The 14072-nt window shown below is 40.6% G+C and overlaps 2 protein-coding genes across 5 annotated transcripts in view; one reads left to right on the top strand and one right to left on the bottom strand.

Annotated features, from left to right (window-relative positions):
- The window catches only part of kank1a (KN motif and ankyrin repeat domains 1a), a 92532-nt gene extending 87343 nt beyond the window's left edge, over nucleotides 1-5189 (top strand). For all 4 annotated transcript variants that reach the window (XM_078170508.1, XM_078170507.1, XM_078170509.1 and 1 more), the window contains 6 exons: nucleotides 67-154; nucleotides 370-589; nucleotides 2925-3067; nucleotides 3531-3731; nucleotides 4012-4110; nucleotides 4206-5189. In XM_078170508.1, coding sequence (XP_078026634.1) covers nucleotides 67-154; nucleotides 370-589; nucleotides 2925-3067; nucleotides 3531-3731; nucleotides 4012-4110; nucleotides 4206-4268 — 814 coding nt within the window. In that variant the 3' untranslated portion in view covers nucleotides 4269-5189. The remainder of the gene's footprint in view (nucleotides 1-66; nucleotides 155-369; nucleotides 590-2924; nucleotides 3068-3530; nucleotides 3732-4011; nucleotides 4111-4205) is intronic.
- Nucleotides 5190-6126: 937 nt separating this feature from the next.
- Nucleotides 6127-13737, bottom strand: LOC117253036 (cilia- and flagella-associated protein 157). Its single transcript, XM_033620366.2, has 9 exons — nucleotides 13541-13737; nucleotides 11469-11740; nucleotides 10952-11105; nucleotides 10522-10789; nucleotides 10306-10427; nucleotides 9571-9721; nucleotides 8120-8280; nucleotides 7660-7812; nucleotides 6127-7438 (listed from the first exon to the last, which is right to left on the bottom strand). Exons 1-9 carry the CDS (start codon nucleotides 13693-13695, stop codon nucleotides 7342-7344), a joined length of 1533 nt encoding a protein of 510 aa, XP_033476257.1. The 5' UTR covers nucleotides 13696-13737; the 3' UTR covers nucleotides 6127-7341.
- Between the last annotated feature and the right edge of the window lie 335 nt (nucleotides 13738-14072).

Raw genomic sequence — 14072 nt, 5'->3', positions numbered from 1 at the left:
TCTGCCTTCAGTCTCATCTCAAACACTCCAGATAATTTACGTAATCTTGTCTGATTGTCTTCACAGGTATGAGCTGAGTGAGAAGATGCTGGCTGCGAGCAACGTACTCAAAACTCACCTCAGTGACCCAAAAGCTGTGAGCAGTAAAGATCTGGTGAGGAAGTTGTCCCCCCTCTTTTCAGCAGCATGCAGTGTGTGTACCACAGTGTCTGTTTGATACGACCACCACCACAGTCTGTAATTGTGTAATTCTTAACATAGTGGCTTTAAATTTGGGTCGCATGGACTTCCTTCCCACATTAGCATCCCTGCACAACGCCGCACAGATGCTGTGTATGATCACTAATGAGCCCCCCTCCCTCTCCTCAGAGAGCCTGTCTGAACACGGTGCAGCACGAGTGGTTCCGTGTGTCCAGCCAGAAGGCGGCAGTGGCGGCCATGGTGGAGGACTACCTGGGGGCCTTCAGGGCCATCTCGCCGGCCGTGCTACGCCACATTGTCAACATGGCTGACGGCAACGGCAACACGGCGCTGCACTACAGCGTGTCGCACTCCAACTTCCAAGTGGTGAAGAAGCTGCTGGATGCAGGTGAGAGCAACAGGTTGATAAGTAGAGCAACACGTTAGCATGAAGGCAAAGCATTCTTTCATTCATGTTTGATTGTGTTGAGTTCAGTGCGTACTCTCACACCCCTCAGCTACCCCTCCTTTTTATTTTTTGTTCCCGTTGAGTAATGAATCAAAAGGAACGCCTGTCCAGTGTTTCTAAAATGTTCTTCCTAATCCGTCAACACCCTGAGATTATCTTTGTTTTGCTTAAAATGCGGCCAAGTTTTTTCTCACTTCCCTAACGATGTCATCAGCACTGAAAGCTTTTATATTCCTCAACTCTGCACACTGCTCCTTCCTCAGCCTCTTTTCATCCTTATCTCAAGAAGTCAGGTTACTTGGAATTGAAAAGCAAAAACCCTGCAGATAGCAGGGAGGATAACAGTGAGACACACCAGACTGACTTCAGAGAACAAGCTGATGTCACCATGTCTCGGCCAAGAAGTTGCACTTGAACACACTGCAAGGACTACAGCCAACAGCCAACCACCTCATATGTTCTGTACTTGCGTGAGAGGAAATAACTCTCCACACCAACAGACTGCGGTAGTCTCTAATTATTAAAAAATAGAAACTGGAAAACCTTTGACACTAGTTAGCCAGTAAGCACATGAACAACACAGCCCAATGTTAAAAGAATAAAGTATATTTACTGTGTGCCAGTGAACAGTGACGTTTGTTTTTTTCCTCACTCCCTCTTTACTGTAGCTTTTTGTTTACTTTCCTCACTTCTGTTTTTCATCTCGTGCGCTGAGCTGAACAGCCAATCACAGAGATTTCAATCACCAATGTTGCCAACGCTAAGTCAACATGCTGAATAAGCCAAAACTGAACTGACAAGGGTGACATATGCTCACCGACGGCCGAGTGTCGGCTTGGTGTGTCAGGGCCTAAAGATGAACCATCAACCCTCCCCACAACTCCTCCTTAACTTAAGTCTTAAAACTTGTCTTGTTTAGCTTTGTGTAGTGACAAAGGTTGTTCCATCGGGAGATCCCTGTAGATAAAAATTTGCCTCTTTCTATTTTACCATTAACACGAGGACCGCTGCATGACACTCAAAGGCACGTAGCTACACTTGCTCTCTCTGTTCCCGGCAGCTCCTCGCTAATATATAGAGTCATCCATTACAGACTGTTGCAGTAATACTCTTTAAAGTTGTGTCAAACACACACTGCCGGGATCAGTGCCACTTACTCTGCACAGTAGTAAACTGTACCTCTGCAAAGACGTCATGATAAAGAGACTCTCCTTATTACTATTGATCTGGTTTCACAATCATCATGTTTATGTAGGAGTTACAGATAACTCCTCTCTGTGGCAACATCATACTTCAGCATTAGATAAACTGCGTCAAATCTCAGAACACGTTCTTCTCGAGTAGACAAGAAAAACAAAAACAATAGTGAGAAACTTCAGGACATCTGACGGCCTTCTGGTTAATATGTGTACAATGTGAGCACAGTGTTCCTGGTTCAATTCCCACATGGGAACCTTGTTGTTTTGATTGTTGAACATGGTTACCTGTGGCTTCCTACTCATCAAGAATTGTATCTGTTTTTATCTGTTTGGACATTTCGTTTACTGTGGAGGCATGAGAGAAAGACGTTTTCTTCACAAATTCAACGTAACACAGGGTGAATAACTGATTTTCAAATGATCATTTGGGAGGTGAAGTACTCTTTAAATACATTATCTGATTATACTTACATGCCTAAACTTAAGTAACATTTTCAGTCCAGGACAGAGTATTTTTACAGGTTGTATTAGTAGTTTAACTCAGGTTAAAGATCTGGATACTTCTTCCACCACTGCCTTGCAGCGATCTCTCTGAAGGCTCAATAGAGTGTGATGAGGTCTCGGCCACTCGCTGCTCTAAAAGCCTTTTGTCTCCTGGGCCTTTTGTGTCCTTGTGCTCGCTGACAGCAAATCCACCCCCCCTCCTGTCCCCATTGTAGTCTTTGTCCTCCCAGTTCCTTAGACCTCTCCTCCCCTCAGTGGGCAGGGCAGCCACCCTCAGACCCGCCTCACCTCCCATCTCGTGTCTTGTCTCCTTTGCAAGGATGAGTTCTTTAAGGTCCACACAAAGCATCATGGTCCCAGGAGAAGTCACCGGCCTGACACACGTCCGCGTACATTACTGTGTTGCTGAGTGACGGGCAGCGACGAGTCAATCACAGACAGAGACACAGCATTCAAAGCTGTGAGACCACCCGTGCTGAAAGAGTGTTCCCTCCAGCTGCTGCGGAGTGCTTTAAACATGATGTGTGTGTGTGTGTGTGTGTGTGTGTGTGTGTGTGTGTGTGTGTGTTCAGATGTGTGTAACGTGAACCAGCAGAACAAGGCGGGATACACACCCATCATGCTGGCCGCGCTGGCCGCTGTGGAGACGCCTAAGGACATGCGTATTGTGGAGGAGCTCTTCAGCAAGGGCGATGTGAACGCTCGAGCCAGCCAGGTGAGTGGCTGAGAGGTCAGAGGTCAGCAGCAGGGCACAAACAAAGAGTTCAGGTTTCAACCAGTGGGGAAATCCAGGTTGTGAGGACAAATGAAGAACTCATTTAAGCTGGTTAAAGCTAAAAAGCAGCAGAAATAGACCCATGAAAGGTTATTTTAAAAGGCTTCAAGTAAGGTTTTTGTCTTTTGTTTTGATCATTCATTATAAAATCAGCAACACACAAAACAAGATGATGAACATGAGTGTGGCTGAAACTGCAGAATTAATCAGCAGGTTCATTTCCCCATGTATTTGTACCCTAAAGTAGGAAAATTTGTACTTTTGTGACACCAAGTGGTAGAGCAAGGTAACTGTTGGGATTTGTTAAAGTTATACAGATGTCATGAGATGTTTACTTGCTCATATTTACAGTTTCACTTTACTGTTTCATTGAGATTTAAAGATTGTAATTGTTTGCATTCAGGCGGGTCAGACGGGGCTGATGCTGGCGGTCAGTCACGGCAGGATGGACATGGTTCGGGCCCTGCTGGCTCACGGGGCCGACGTCAACATCCAGGACGACGAGGGCTCCACGGCGCTGATGTGCGCCAGCGAACACGGACACGTCGAGATCGTCAAACTGCTGCTGGCTCAACCCGGCTGTGACGCCACACTGAGCGACAGCGTGAGTACATTTACTCAAGTACTGTGAGAAATTTTAGGTACTTGTACTTCTGTATTTTGTTTTCATTGCTTTCCGCCCCTTGCCCAGTGTCACCTGGGATAGGCTCCTGAACTTAGTTTTAAAATGACTTTAGTTGTCCAAATTATACAGAAAAAACTGGGTTTGTAGGGACTGCCAATTGAGTTAGACTCATCCTGTACAAGAAGTTTTATTCTTCTGTTTCTAACTGATCTTTTATTCTTCGTTTCGTCTTCATGTGTCTTTCGCCTCTTCTCTTCAGGATGAGAGTAATGCCCTGTCCATCGCTCTGGAAGCAGGACACAAGGATATTGCAGTGTTGCTTTATGCACACGTCAACTTCTCCAAAGCTCAGTCACCTGTACGTCCTCATCGCTGCCCTCCATTTGTAATTTCAAGTCTGTTTACATGTCGACCGTCACATTAACTATTCACACGTGTATGTTTACGTTGTAGGGGACTCCTCGACTCGGCAGAAAGACGTCACCAAGTCCCACTCGGAGGAGCATGTTTGACTAGAGGCCCCACCTCTCCCTAGAAACCCTGCGCTGCTATTGGTTCACGCTGAACGATGCCTTACCCACAGCTGGATGAGGGACTTAATCACCAACCAACCAACCAATGAGATTTCTGGAAATATTTTTATTTATGTGCACAGCCCAAAGTGCCCTTTGAATATGAATGTAACCAGCTGGTGCCTGCAGTCCCGTCAGATCCCGGCTGAGATAATCAGCAAACCAACATGGACACGAAGTCAACTCCTAAATGCCATTTTATTCCCCTCCTTTTACTGTCGTTTTGATTTTTCTTTTTTTTTTTTTTTTTTTTAAATTTGACAACTTTTTTATTTCTAAAGCTCGATGTTGATCATTCAAGAGCATCAAAGCATTTGTGATTTATTTTTCTTGTCTTTTTTTTTTTTTTTTTTTTTTTGGAGTAGACAGATGGAGAATAATCCACCCACCTGTTAGAGGAAGTATTTCCTGTATATATTGCTCGCCTCAACATCCCAGCCTCACACACGTGCGCCCAGGTCTCTGCAGTACACGTACAACTCACGCGGATGAACGCATCAACGAGTAGACGCGACCTAGACTGGAGAAAATTGTACTTTTATACAAATCCTTTGTATCTATTTAAAAAGAAGAATCACAGTATTTTGAATATTTCCTATTACTACTTACCACGACCCATGAAGTTATATATTTATCAAAGTATAGTTTTTAATGCAGATATATGTATTTCATTGTACATACGGTGGTCATTAGAGTTTAGTTATTCTCCTGTTTGTGTCCACTTTGTTTCTGTTGGTCTCTCATGTGTAATATAAGCCGTCTGTCCTCCTCTAGTGTTCATCAAGGTACTGACTTTCATCCTCCAATGAGAATTGAAGTGCCTGAGACTTCGCCATATAACAATAAACATCAATTAAAGATTATACATCAGTGTCTTGTCTTCATCGATGACCCACAAATCTTAGGCAGGTGAACACTGGACACATTTAAGGTCGGGCTGGCGATTATCGTGGCCAAGAGTTCACAGTAACAATATCATCACAAAATCTATACCAGATTTTCTTTTTTTAAAAATGTAATGCTATCTGTCATATTAATCTGTAACTTTGTTGATAATACGTTTTCTTGGCAAATTAATTACACTTAAAATATGTGTAGGGAGGTAAAGATTGAGTCTGTAACCGTAACTGTACAAATCGTACAAAAACAGCAGTTACACTTAATGGATAGTGGAAAGAAAACCAGGTGGCGTTGGGGGAGGGAGACAAATCAAGAACGTAAATAAGTGTAAATGATTTAAGAGGTGCTGGATTATTTACACGATAAAATCGTGTGTTATGAACATGACATATTTCATTTTTAAATATCACAGTTATGGTAAATGGACTGCACTTGTATAGCGCCTTTCTAGTCTTCCATTCACACACATTCACATGCTGGTGGCCGAGGCTACCATACATGGTGCCACCTGCTACTCAGTAACCATTCATACACACGCACACACTGATGGAACAGCCATCGGGAGCAATTTGGGGTTCAGTATCTTGCCTAAGGATGTTTGGACATGCAGACTCGAACCGCCAATCTTCTGATGAGTGGACGACCCGCTCTACCTCTGAGCTGCAGCCGTTATGTCAATAACAGTATATCGTGACACCCAGAATTTGAGGGAAATAAAAACTGCAGTGAGAATTACATTTTTCAGTTTTATGATCTTATAGTAAAGTAGGAAAGTGTTTGTGTTACCAAAGCCTGTTGGAAAACATAAATTAAGGTTTTAGCTCACGTTTTCAGTCTGTGCTGGGTTTCTACATGGTTCTGTGGACCTGTTCAGCACATACATATATTTTTCACTCAAAAAATATTTTATTTCCAGGCAAAGACAAGACAAAATAAAAATAGTGAACATTTAGTGAAATGCTCTAAAAAACGGTGCTGAATGCAAAAACTACAGTGAAAAAAATCAAACACATCTTGAAGAAGAAAACTCAAGTGTTTATCAGAAACAATGATTAATCAAGAAAACACATAACGAAACAAAACCTAATATTGCACCCAGAGACATGACGGATATATTAAATGCTCAAAATACAAATGTGAAGCAAAAGAAAAATTAAAAATAAAAGCAAAGCAAAATGATCTGAAACAAATATTTGATCTATATTCAAAAGGCACAGATAAAATATGCTCAACTTTCCCTCCTTTCCTGTGAGTCAATGTTTTTCACAACCCTAGTTACTAGCTAGTTTGCAGATTCAGATTATAAATGCATAGATAAAGAGAGGGTTGCAACGGTATGAGATTTTTACAGTATAACCATGATTGGTGGGGGAATTCACAAACCACCCAGCAGTACATAAAGTAGTTAAAATCAGCTCCACCTTCACCAGCTGCAGCATTAAATACATGGATGCATCTATAATTATAATCCAATGATTTATATTTATTATTCTGAAATGGGCCATTCTGCACAATGAGTACTGACTACTGTGTACTTTTGCATAAGTAAAAATTTGAATGCATGATTTTTACTTGTAACAGAGTATTTCTACACTGTGGTATTTCTAGTTTTACTTTAAAGATCTGAGTACTTCTACTACTGTTGGCTGCTCATACGGGAGCATACATACTAGGAACAGTTGTGTGGAAATCATGACACTGCAGATTTGGAAACTTAGAACTTTTAAGTGACACAATGTGACTTCTTGAATGAAGAAATAGCTCACTGATTAATGAAAAATTGAATTCATGCAACTTAAATGAACCCTTGATCCATTAAATACACTCTGAAGCCTAGTTTTACAGCCACATCCTTATTCTGCCAGGTAAATCCACAGCTGCCTGTAACTAGTGGCTTATGTTAGCAAACTTTATACAGATTATCATGTTGGACACACAGTCAGTTCACTGACTCCTCCATCACTCTTTTCTACTTGACCTACTGCTACAATAAATGTCAGTATTCATCATTATTTCTAACTTGTGGCACTTAAACAAAAACATTTATAACAAAATAAATATGATTTTGGGAACTTTGCAAGGGAGAAAACCTGAATATGAAATTTGTTTTGTTCCTGTTATTTGGGTTTAGTGAAGGAGTTTCTGGAGATGAAAAGTCCGACAGCTGAGTCAGTTTGGTTGATGAAGCTGGCTGATTTCTGACTGGATGGCTTCCTGAGGGGATGGAAAGAGCAACAGAAGTTTAATAAGTCAGCAGAGTTATATTAAAGAGGATATTTCCAACACAAAAAGTCATCTACAATTAAAGTGATATATGTTCTTGCAAAATGTGTGAAACTTTATTTAAACTGGTAGCTGGTGATTGAGGTCGTTAAGTATCGTTTCTGCAAGACAGTGATTTTTTTAGGTATAGTAATGTCAAGGTCTGAACAAACCTGTGTAGAAGCATGTTGGTGCTGCTGGACCCAGCTGCTCCTGTCCGCAAGAGTGTGTGTTTCACTGTGGGACGGGGTACAAGGCCGAGATCACCCAGCCTGTAACGCGCAAGCTCGAACTGGAAACTCGAGGTTGGATTCAGGATTACTTCTCTGTAAAGATACACGGACGATGTTGATGGTAACAAAGCAGGAGTTTGGCTTCACTCAGCTGAATCTTGTCTTTTAAGATCACATTAGAACAGAACTGTGTTGTTGTGATAGTTAGCCTCAGTGGCAACATGTGATCACATCATCAACCCTTCTCCCAGACAAACACACTTAAACATGCCACCAAACACATTAAAGTCATAGGTTATTTCTATATGTAGTTGGATGCTGTAGTCACAATGTGGTGCTTGAGGTCAAAAATGTTAAAAAAGATTGTGGTCAGCACTCACAACAGACACTATCCAGTTACCTGTCTGCTGCAGAGTCAGAGGTTTGCAGCTTATCCACCTGGTCGCTCTCAGCAGTGGAGTTAGTGAGTGAGGGTCGGTCCAAGACCACCAGCAGCTTCTCCATCAGCTGCTTCCACTGGACGACAGAGCCCACCTCTGAGTCGTGGTCTGTCGGAGCATTCTGCAGAGAGCAGAGTCAATATCGGGCTGAAGTCACGAAACTTTTCGAAGAGGCTGAAACAGTCTTGTCGCATTATTAGGTGACAAAATTAACAGCAGTGTAAAACTTAAACTATGCTGTGACATGACAGAATTTAAATTTGCAAGCAACAACTTCATCTTTGGAGATATTTCACGTGTCATGAGATTCCTCTCAGTAATTTACTACTTAAGTATCTTTGAGTCTGTGATTCTCCAGACTATTGTAATTTGGGTTTAGTATCTTCTTACACTTACAGTTCTTCCATTTACGTGAGCAAGAGTCAATTAGCTCAGCAGTGAAATGCGTATAGATTCAGCTGGTTTGATGGTAAGGATCATGCTGTGTAGATTGGATCAGCGTAATCACATTATTAACAAAAGTTAGAGTAATTGACCCTTTGAACCCTGAGCAAATTCACTTGATTTCTTGTTTAAAAAAAAAAAAAAAAACACGGGAAGAAGGCAACGAGCAACGAAAGAAAAAAGACCCAAAAATTAGCAAGAAAATTAGTTTAAAAAGAAAGAAAGTTAAGACCAAACAAACAAGAAAATTACCTAAAAAGAGTGCTTAAAAATTATAATAATTCCGTAACATAATTTTAAGATGTAACAATATTAATAATTATAAATATATATATATTTTCATTATATTTTTATTTTTTCCCTATTTTTAGAAAAAATAATTTCTAAATCTATTTTTTTCTATTTCTATGTTCTTTGTATTTTTCTTTCTTTTTTTTTTTTTTTTCGCAATTTATGGAACATTTCTTACTAACTTACTCATTGAAAAAAATCACACCAATCTGCTCAGGGTTCAAAGGTTTAAATACTTCCGAAAGACGCCTGAAAGCAGCACAGGAAAAATGATGTTGCTCCAGATCTCTAAGGGTTAATTAGGGTAAGTTATTTTACTTGATGCCTGCAGAGGGTCAGCTAGGTTTTATTTCTAGTTACTTAAAGTGACAGCTAAGCTAATTACCTAACCTTAAGAATGTTTAACCTTCTGATTTTTATGTTACAAACGACTAACAATGACAAAAACATAGATCTTTGTTTATTAGTTAAAGGAAGTACAGTTTAGTTTTTGACCAAGAAAAAAACTGTGTTTGTGTTTTTGTTAGCCACCATGTTTGTCACAGAAACATATCAGCGCAAAAATTAGGCTAATTTGTCCTAAAATTAATGATTGAAACAATATCAGCAACAACCTTAACTTGAACATGTTTGTGTGCCCTGATGTTTAAGGTCAGAGATTTTTTTTTTGTTTTACCATCAGGGCTTGTCTCAGAGTGACGACTGCCTCCTGCATGATGCTCTTCATCCTGCTATTCCTCCTCTTCTCCTCCTGTAGCTTCGCCTCCAGACGGCTCATCTCAGTTCTGTTTTTACCGTACTGCTCGGACAGCGAGGCCCGGTCACATCTGAAAACACAACACTGACAGTGATGCCGTATTCACCATGCAGAGGTACAGTATGAACCTGCTGTGTGCAATTTCCCTAAAGATGTCATTAAAAGTTTACTTCTAGTAGAAGCCTCTGTCCTCTCGGAGGTTCAGGTCCAACACCCACTCCGCCAAATTCACCAACTCAACAAATGTACAACAAAAGTACTTTCACAACACTTAAGCGTGCTTAACACAAGTTAAATAAAGGAACATTTAGTTAGCCTATCACCTTTCTACTTTTTAAAGACACTTGCTGTGTCTACTTTACAGGTTATGTTCCAGTGTCACCTGCTGGATATCTCAACGGGCAGAGCTTCAGTCAGCTGCAGCCGTTTAACACCAATTAGTCCTTTGAGTTAAGAGTGTGTTCGTGCATGTTCTTGTCTTTTCACCGTGTGTGCAACAGTTTTGTTTTGTCCAGAAACTTGTATTTTGGAAATCTGTGACCGTTCCCTGTCTATATTTTTGTGAATTGCTCTTTAACACTGAAACGAGTGTGACCTTGGGTAAAGCATCAGAGTCAGTGGTAGGTGGACAATGAAGACAAAGTAAACTCTGACCTGAGCGTCTCCATCTCAGCCAGGACTTCTGTGTGTTTGGTCTGAAGCTGCTCCAGTTCTTGCCTCCGGTCTTTCAGCTCCGCCTGCAGCTGCTGACACTTTTCTGTAAGCTGCTCCACCACCTGATGGAGGGAAGATATCATGATATCAAACTGCAACACCTTCTAGATCCGTTTTGATGCAAACAATGACTAGGTAGATATCCGTCTTTCTAACCTTCTTGCGGATGCAGCTCTTGCGGGACATCTCGCTGAGCATCTGCTCCAGGATGTCCACATCCACGTTGAGCCGAGTCCTCCGGCCGCGCAGCGCAGAGTTCTCCTCCATCAGGACCTGAGTCTGCTCTGCCAGCTGGTTGATCTGGGCCTTAACCTCCGTGTTCTCCTGGAGGGCCAACCTGGTCGTCTCCGGGACCTTTTGGTCCACCAGGTGCTGCACCTCTGCTGCCATGGCCGCCACGTGGCTCTCCATCTCCATCTCCAACCTTTCGGGTGAATAATATAGCCACTGTATATTTTATCACGTACATACCAGCTTTTTACTACACTTTATTTTTAATTTTTTAATATTTTTCAGAGCCAGGATGGGTTGTAAGTAGAGGCTATTATTTCAGATGTAATGGTGTCAGCAAATAAGTTGTCTCAACCTCTTCTTTTCCAGTAGTGCTCTCATCTCCAGGCTGTGGATGGCAGCTTTGTGTTCCTCCTCCTGACTGACCAGCTGCTTCTCCAGAGACTCCATGTTGGACGTCAGCTGCTCCTTCTGCTTCTGAAACGCCTCCAGACTAGCCAGCTTCGCCACTTGGAGGAGGAGGAGAGGAGTTAAACCCTGAATGGTACCACTCACTGAGGTTTCTGCATCTAATTTGCAAGTAGATGTTGCTAAACTTTTCAGAACTGTTTAACCCAACATCTTGTTCGTTGCCATACTGCATGATTGTTTGTAGATATAATGTGTTAATGTTACAGGTCCACTGAGATGGGAAAATGGGTGATGGGTGTCTATAAATACAGATTTCTAGTGAATTATCATGTCAGTGTGTATAAGAATTGTTTACATGTGCTATAGGAGCCATCAAAAAACATCAAACCACAGAAATGTACCATCTCAAACCATCTCCATGGGGCAGTAAGAACTCGACCCACAGCGATATTCAGTCTCACCAAGTGTCGTGTTTTCTTTGTTGACTTCCTCAATCTGCTCTTGAAGCTCTTGCCTCAGCTGATCGTGCTGCAGCTGCAGGGCGTCTCTGTCCTTATCGGCAGCTTGCCGCTGACTCTCCAGCTGCTCTGTCAGCACGTTCACCTCATCCTCCCTTTCCAGCAGGGAGCGTTTCAGATACTCAACAATATCCTTCTTCTCTTTCTCCAGTGAACTGTACTGAGAGTCGAAATCCTTCTGCTGCTTCTCTAGTTGATCACATTTTAGCTGATATCTGGAGGACAAAATGCTAGATAAATCTTACAGTGGTAAAAAATAACTAAATACATGTACTTTAGTACAGTTTTGAGGTACTTGACTATTTCCATTTTCTGCTACTTTATACTTCAACTCAGAGGAAAATCTTGTACTTATTTCTACACTGCATTTATTTGATAACTCAGCATACTTAGCAGATTCAAATTAATAATACAAAATATAATCACTAAATACCTTAATATTACATTTTTGATCCCCCGGGGAAATAAACAAGATACCCAGTAGATTAAGTTGTTAAATGAGCACCACCTTTACCAGCTGCAGTATTAAAGTGAAGTACATATTAATACATCAATAATTACAATCCCTTGATATATAATACACATTATTCTGAAATGTTCTTAAGACATTTTATGTCTGTATCCATGCTAATACTTTTGTACTTTTGCTGAAGTAAAAGTTTGGATGCAGGCTGAAATCTTATTCTGAAATGTAACCAGCAGGCTAACTAAAGCTGTTAAATAAAGTGGAGTAAAACGTGCAATATTTGCCTTTAAATAGGTAAAGTTAGTGAAACAGAAGTATAAAGTAATGTTAGCATAAAATGAAAATACTCAAGTAAAGTAAAAGTTCCTCAAAATTGTCTTAAGTACTTGAGTAAATGTGCTTAGTTACTTTTTACAACTGGTAATATAACATTACTATGTGTTTTGGATAGATATCTGCAACACTAGCATAAACACACTTTTAATGAAGCTAAGGGCCTATTCCTTATTTATGAGAAGGGAGGGGGTGGAGCAAGTCAAATATTTTTTAAGCACTTGGGAGGGGCTTATAATTTTTCATTTTGGCATTTTGGCATCAATTATGAATTTCTCAACCCAAAAAGTCCAAGAAAAAATGTACCACGCAGCATTGAAGGCCAAGCCATGATCATTTCCAATATGGCCGACGGTAGCCATTTTGGTTTTAGGGCTCTCAAAGATTTAGCCCGCAATTTCACGAGGAGCATGGGGGCTAAATTTGTTTTTTAACCTTCGTAGATGATAAATCCACTGAGAAACGAACCTCCGCTTTCCACAGTCATGGAATTGCTGGAGATGACCTCACTATAAGGGAGGGGCATTCAACTTTAAATGGTTGTATTTTGTTTTTATTTTACTGCAAACATGCCTTGCATGATTTTTAAAGAAACCATGCCCATATTTTCTTTAAAAATCACCAAAATTACCCCATTTATCATCGCCAGAAACTGTAAAAACAGAAATTATCACTGGATTATCACATTTCTGATGGTCCTTGAACGAATTCTGTGGGAACAAAACTCAGAAAAAAAACCAAAACATGACAAAACAAAGCTTAAAATAGTGATAATTTAATAGTGAACTTTAAAACACCAAAGTTTTTAAATTCTAACAAACTAATTCATGGTGGAGGGAAGGTGGTGCATTTCCCCCAAGTCACTCAGGGAGGCTCCAGGAAAAATACAGTAGCTAAATAAAAAATTAAACAAAGTCACACCCCAGCCACCTCCTCTTCTGATCCTCTTATAAGTAAACAACAGTCCCTAATTTCAAAGTGAAAACATGGCTAACAAATGACAAGCTAACATAGCATGCTGCAACTTCACTTCAACTGCCCTGAAGTGATTTTTTTAGTCGAAGTTAAAGGAACAACACCAACTTAAGTTATCTGAAAGACAAAGGATTTACTCACACACTCATTATCATCACGTCAATGTTAAGTTAAAATGAATTATTTCCGACCAGTTAAATACAGAAGCGCTTTTGGTCGTGTAACGTTAAAACAGCCTCACCTTTCCAGCTGCTCGGTCAAATATCGTACTTGAGTCAAATATAAATCCCTCTCTTTGTCGTCAGACCCGCTTTTATCTGCAGGACTTTCCTTTTTCTGCGTTTTCTTGGCTTCATCTTGTTTGTCGCCGCTTTTCTTATCTTTCTTTTTGGGCATTGTGTCACAGAAAGTTGGCTGAAGCCGAGAAACTAAACTGTGCTGTTGCTAGGCAATGAGGCGTTCAGGGACTCTTCGAAAAGTCAAGGTTTGACGTGGATAGACCGAGTTGCAAGGGGATAAAAATGTGGTAATAATGCGGATCAGATTTTGATGTATGTTATCGTGTTTTTTTTTTTGTTTTTTTGTTTTTTTTTTTGTTTTGTAATATATATTAGATGACAAATACAGGTAGTAAATTTATGGTGTTTAATCAGATGTTCAATTAATATTTTGATGTATTAATCATGGTATTAATACGCTCTGGTCAATTTGATGGGGCAAAATCGGATTTTTTTTTAGTTCTTAAATCAATCACCAAATCTAGTCAGACAACA

Source organism: Epinephelus lanceolatus, chromosome 9 (assembly GCF_041903045.1).
Source record: "Epinephelus lanceolatus isolate andai-2023 chromosome 9, ASM4190304v1, whole genome shotgun sequence".
Lineage (NCBI taxonomy): Eukaryota > Metazoa > Chordata > Actinopteri > Perciformes > Serranidae > Epinephelus > Epinephelus lanceolatus.
The sequence above is the reverse complement of the archived record's forward strand: the minus strand, read 5'-3'. Positions and strand labels throughout refer to the sequence as shown.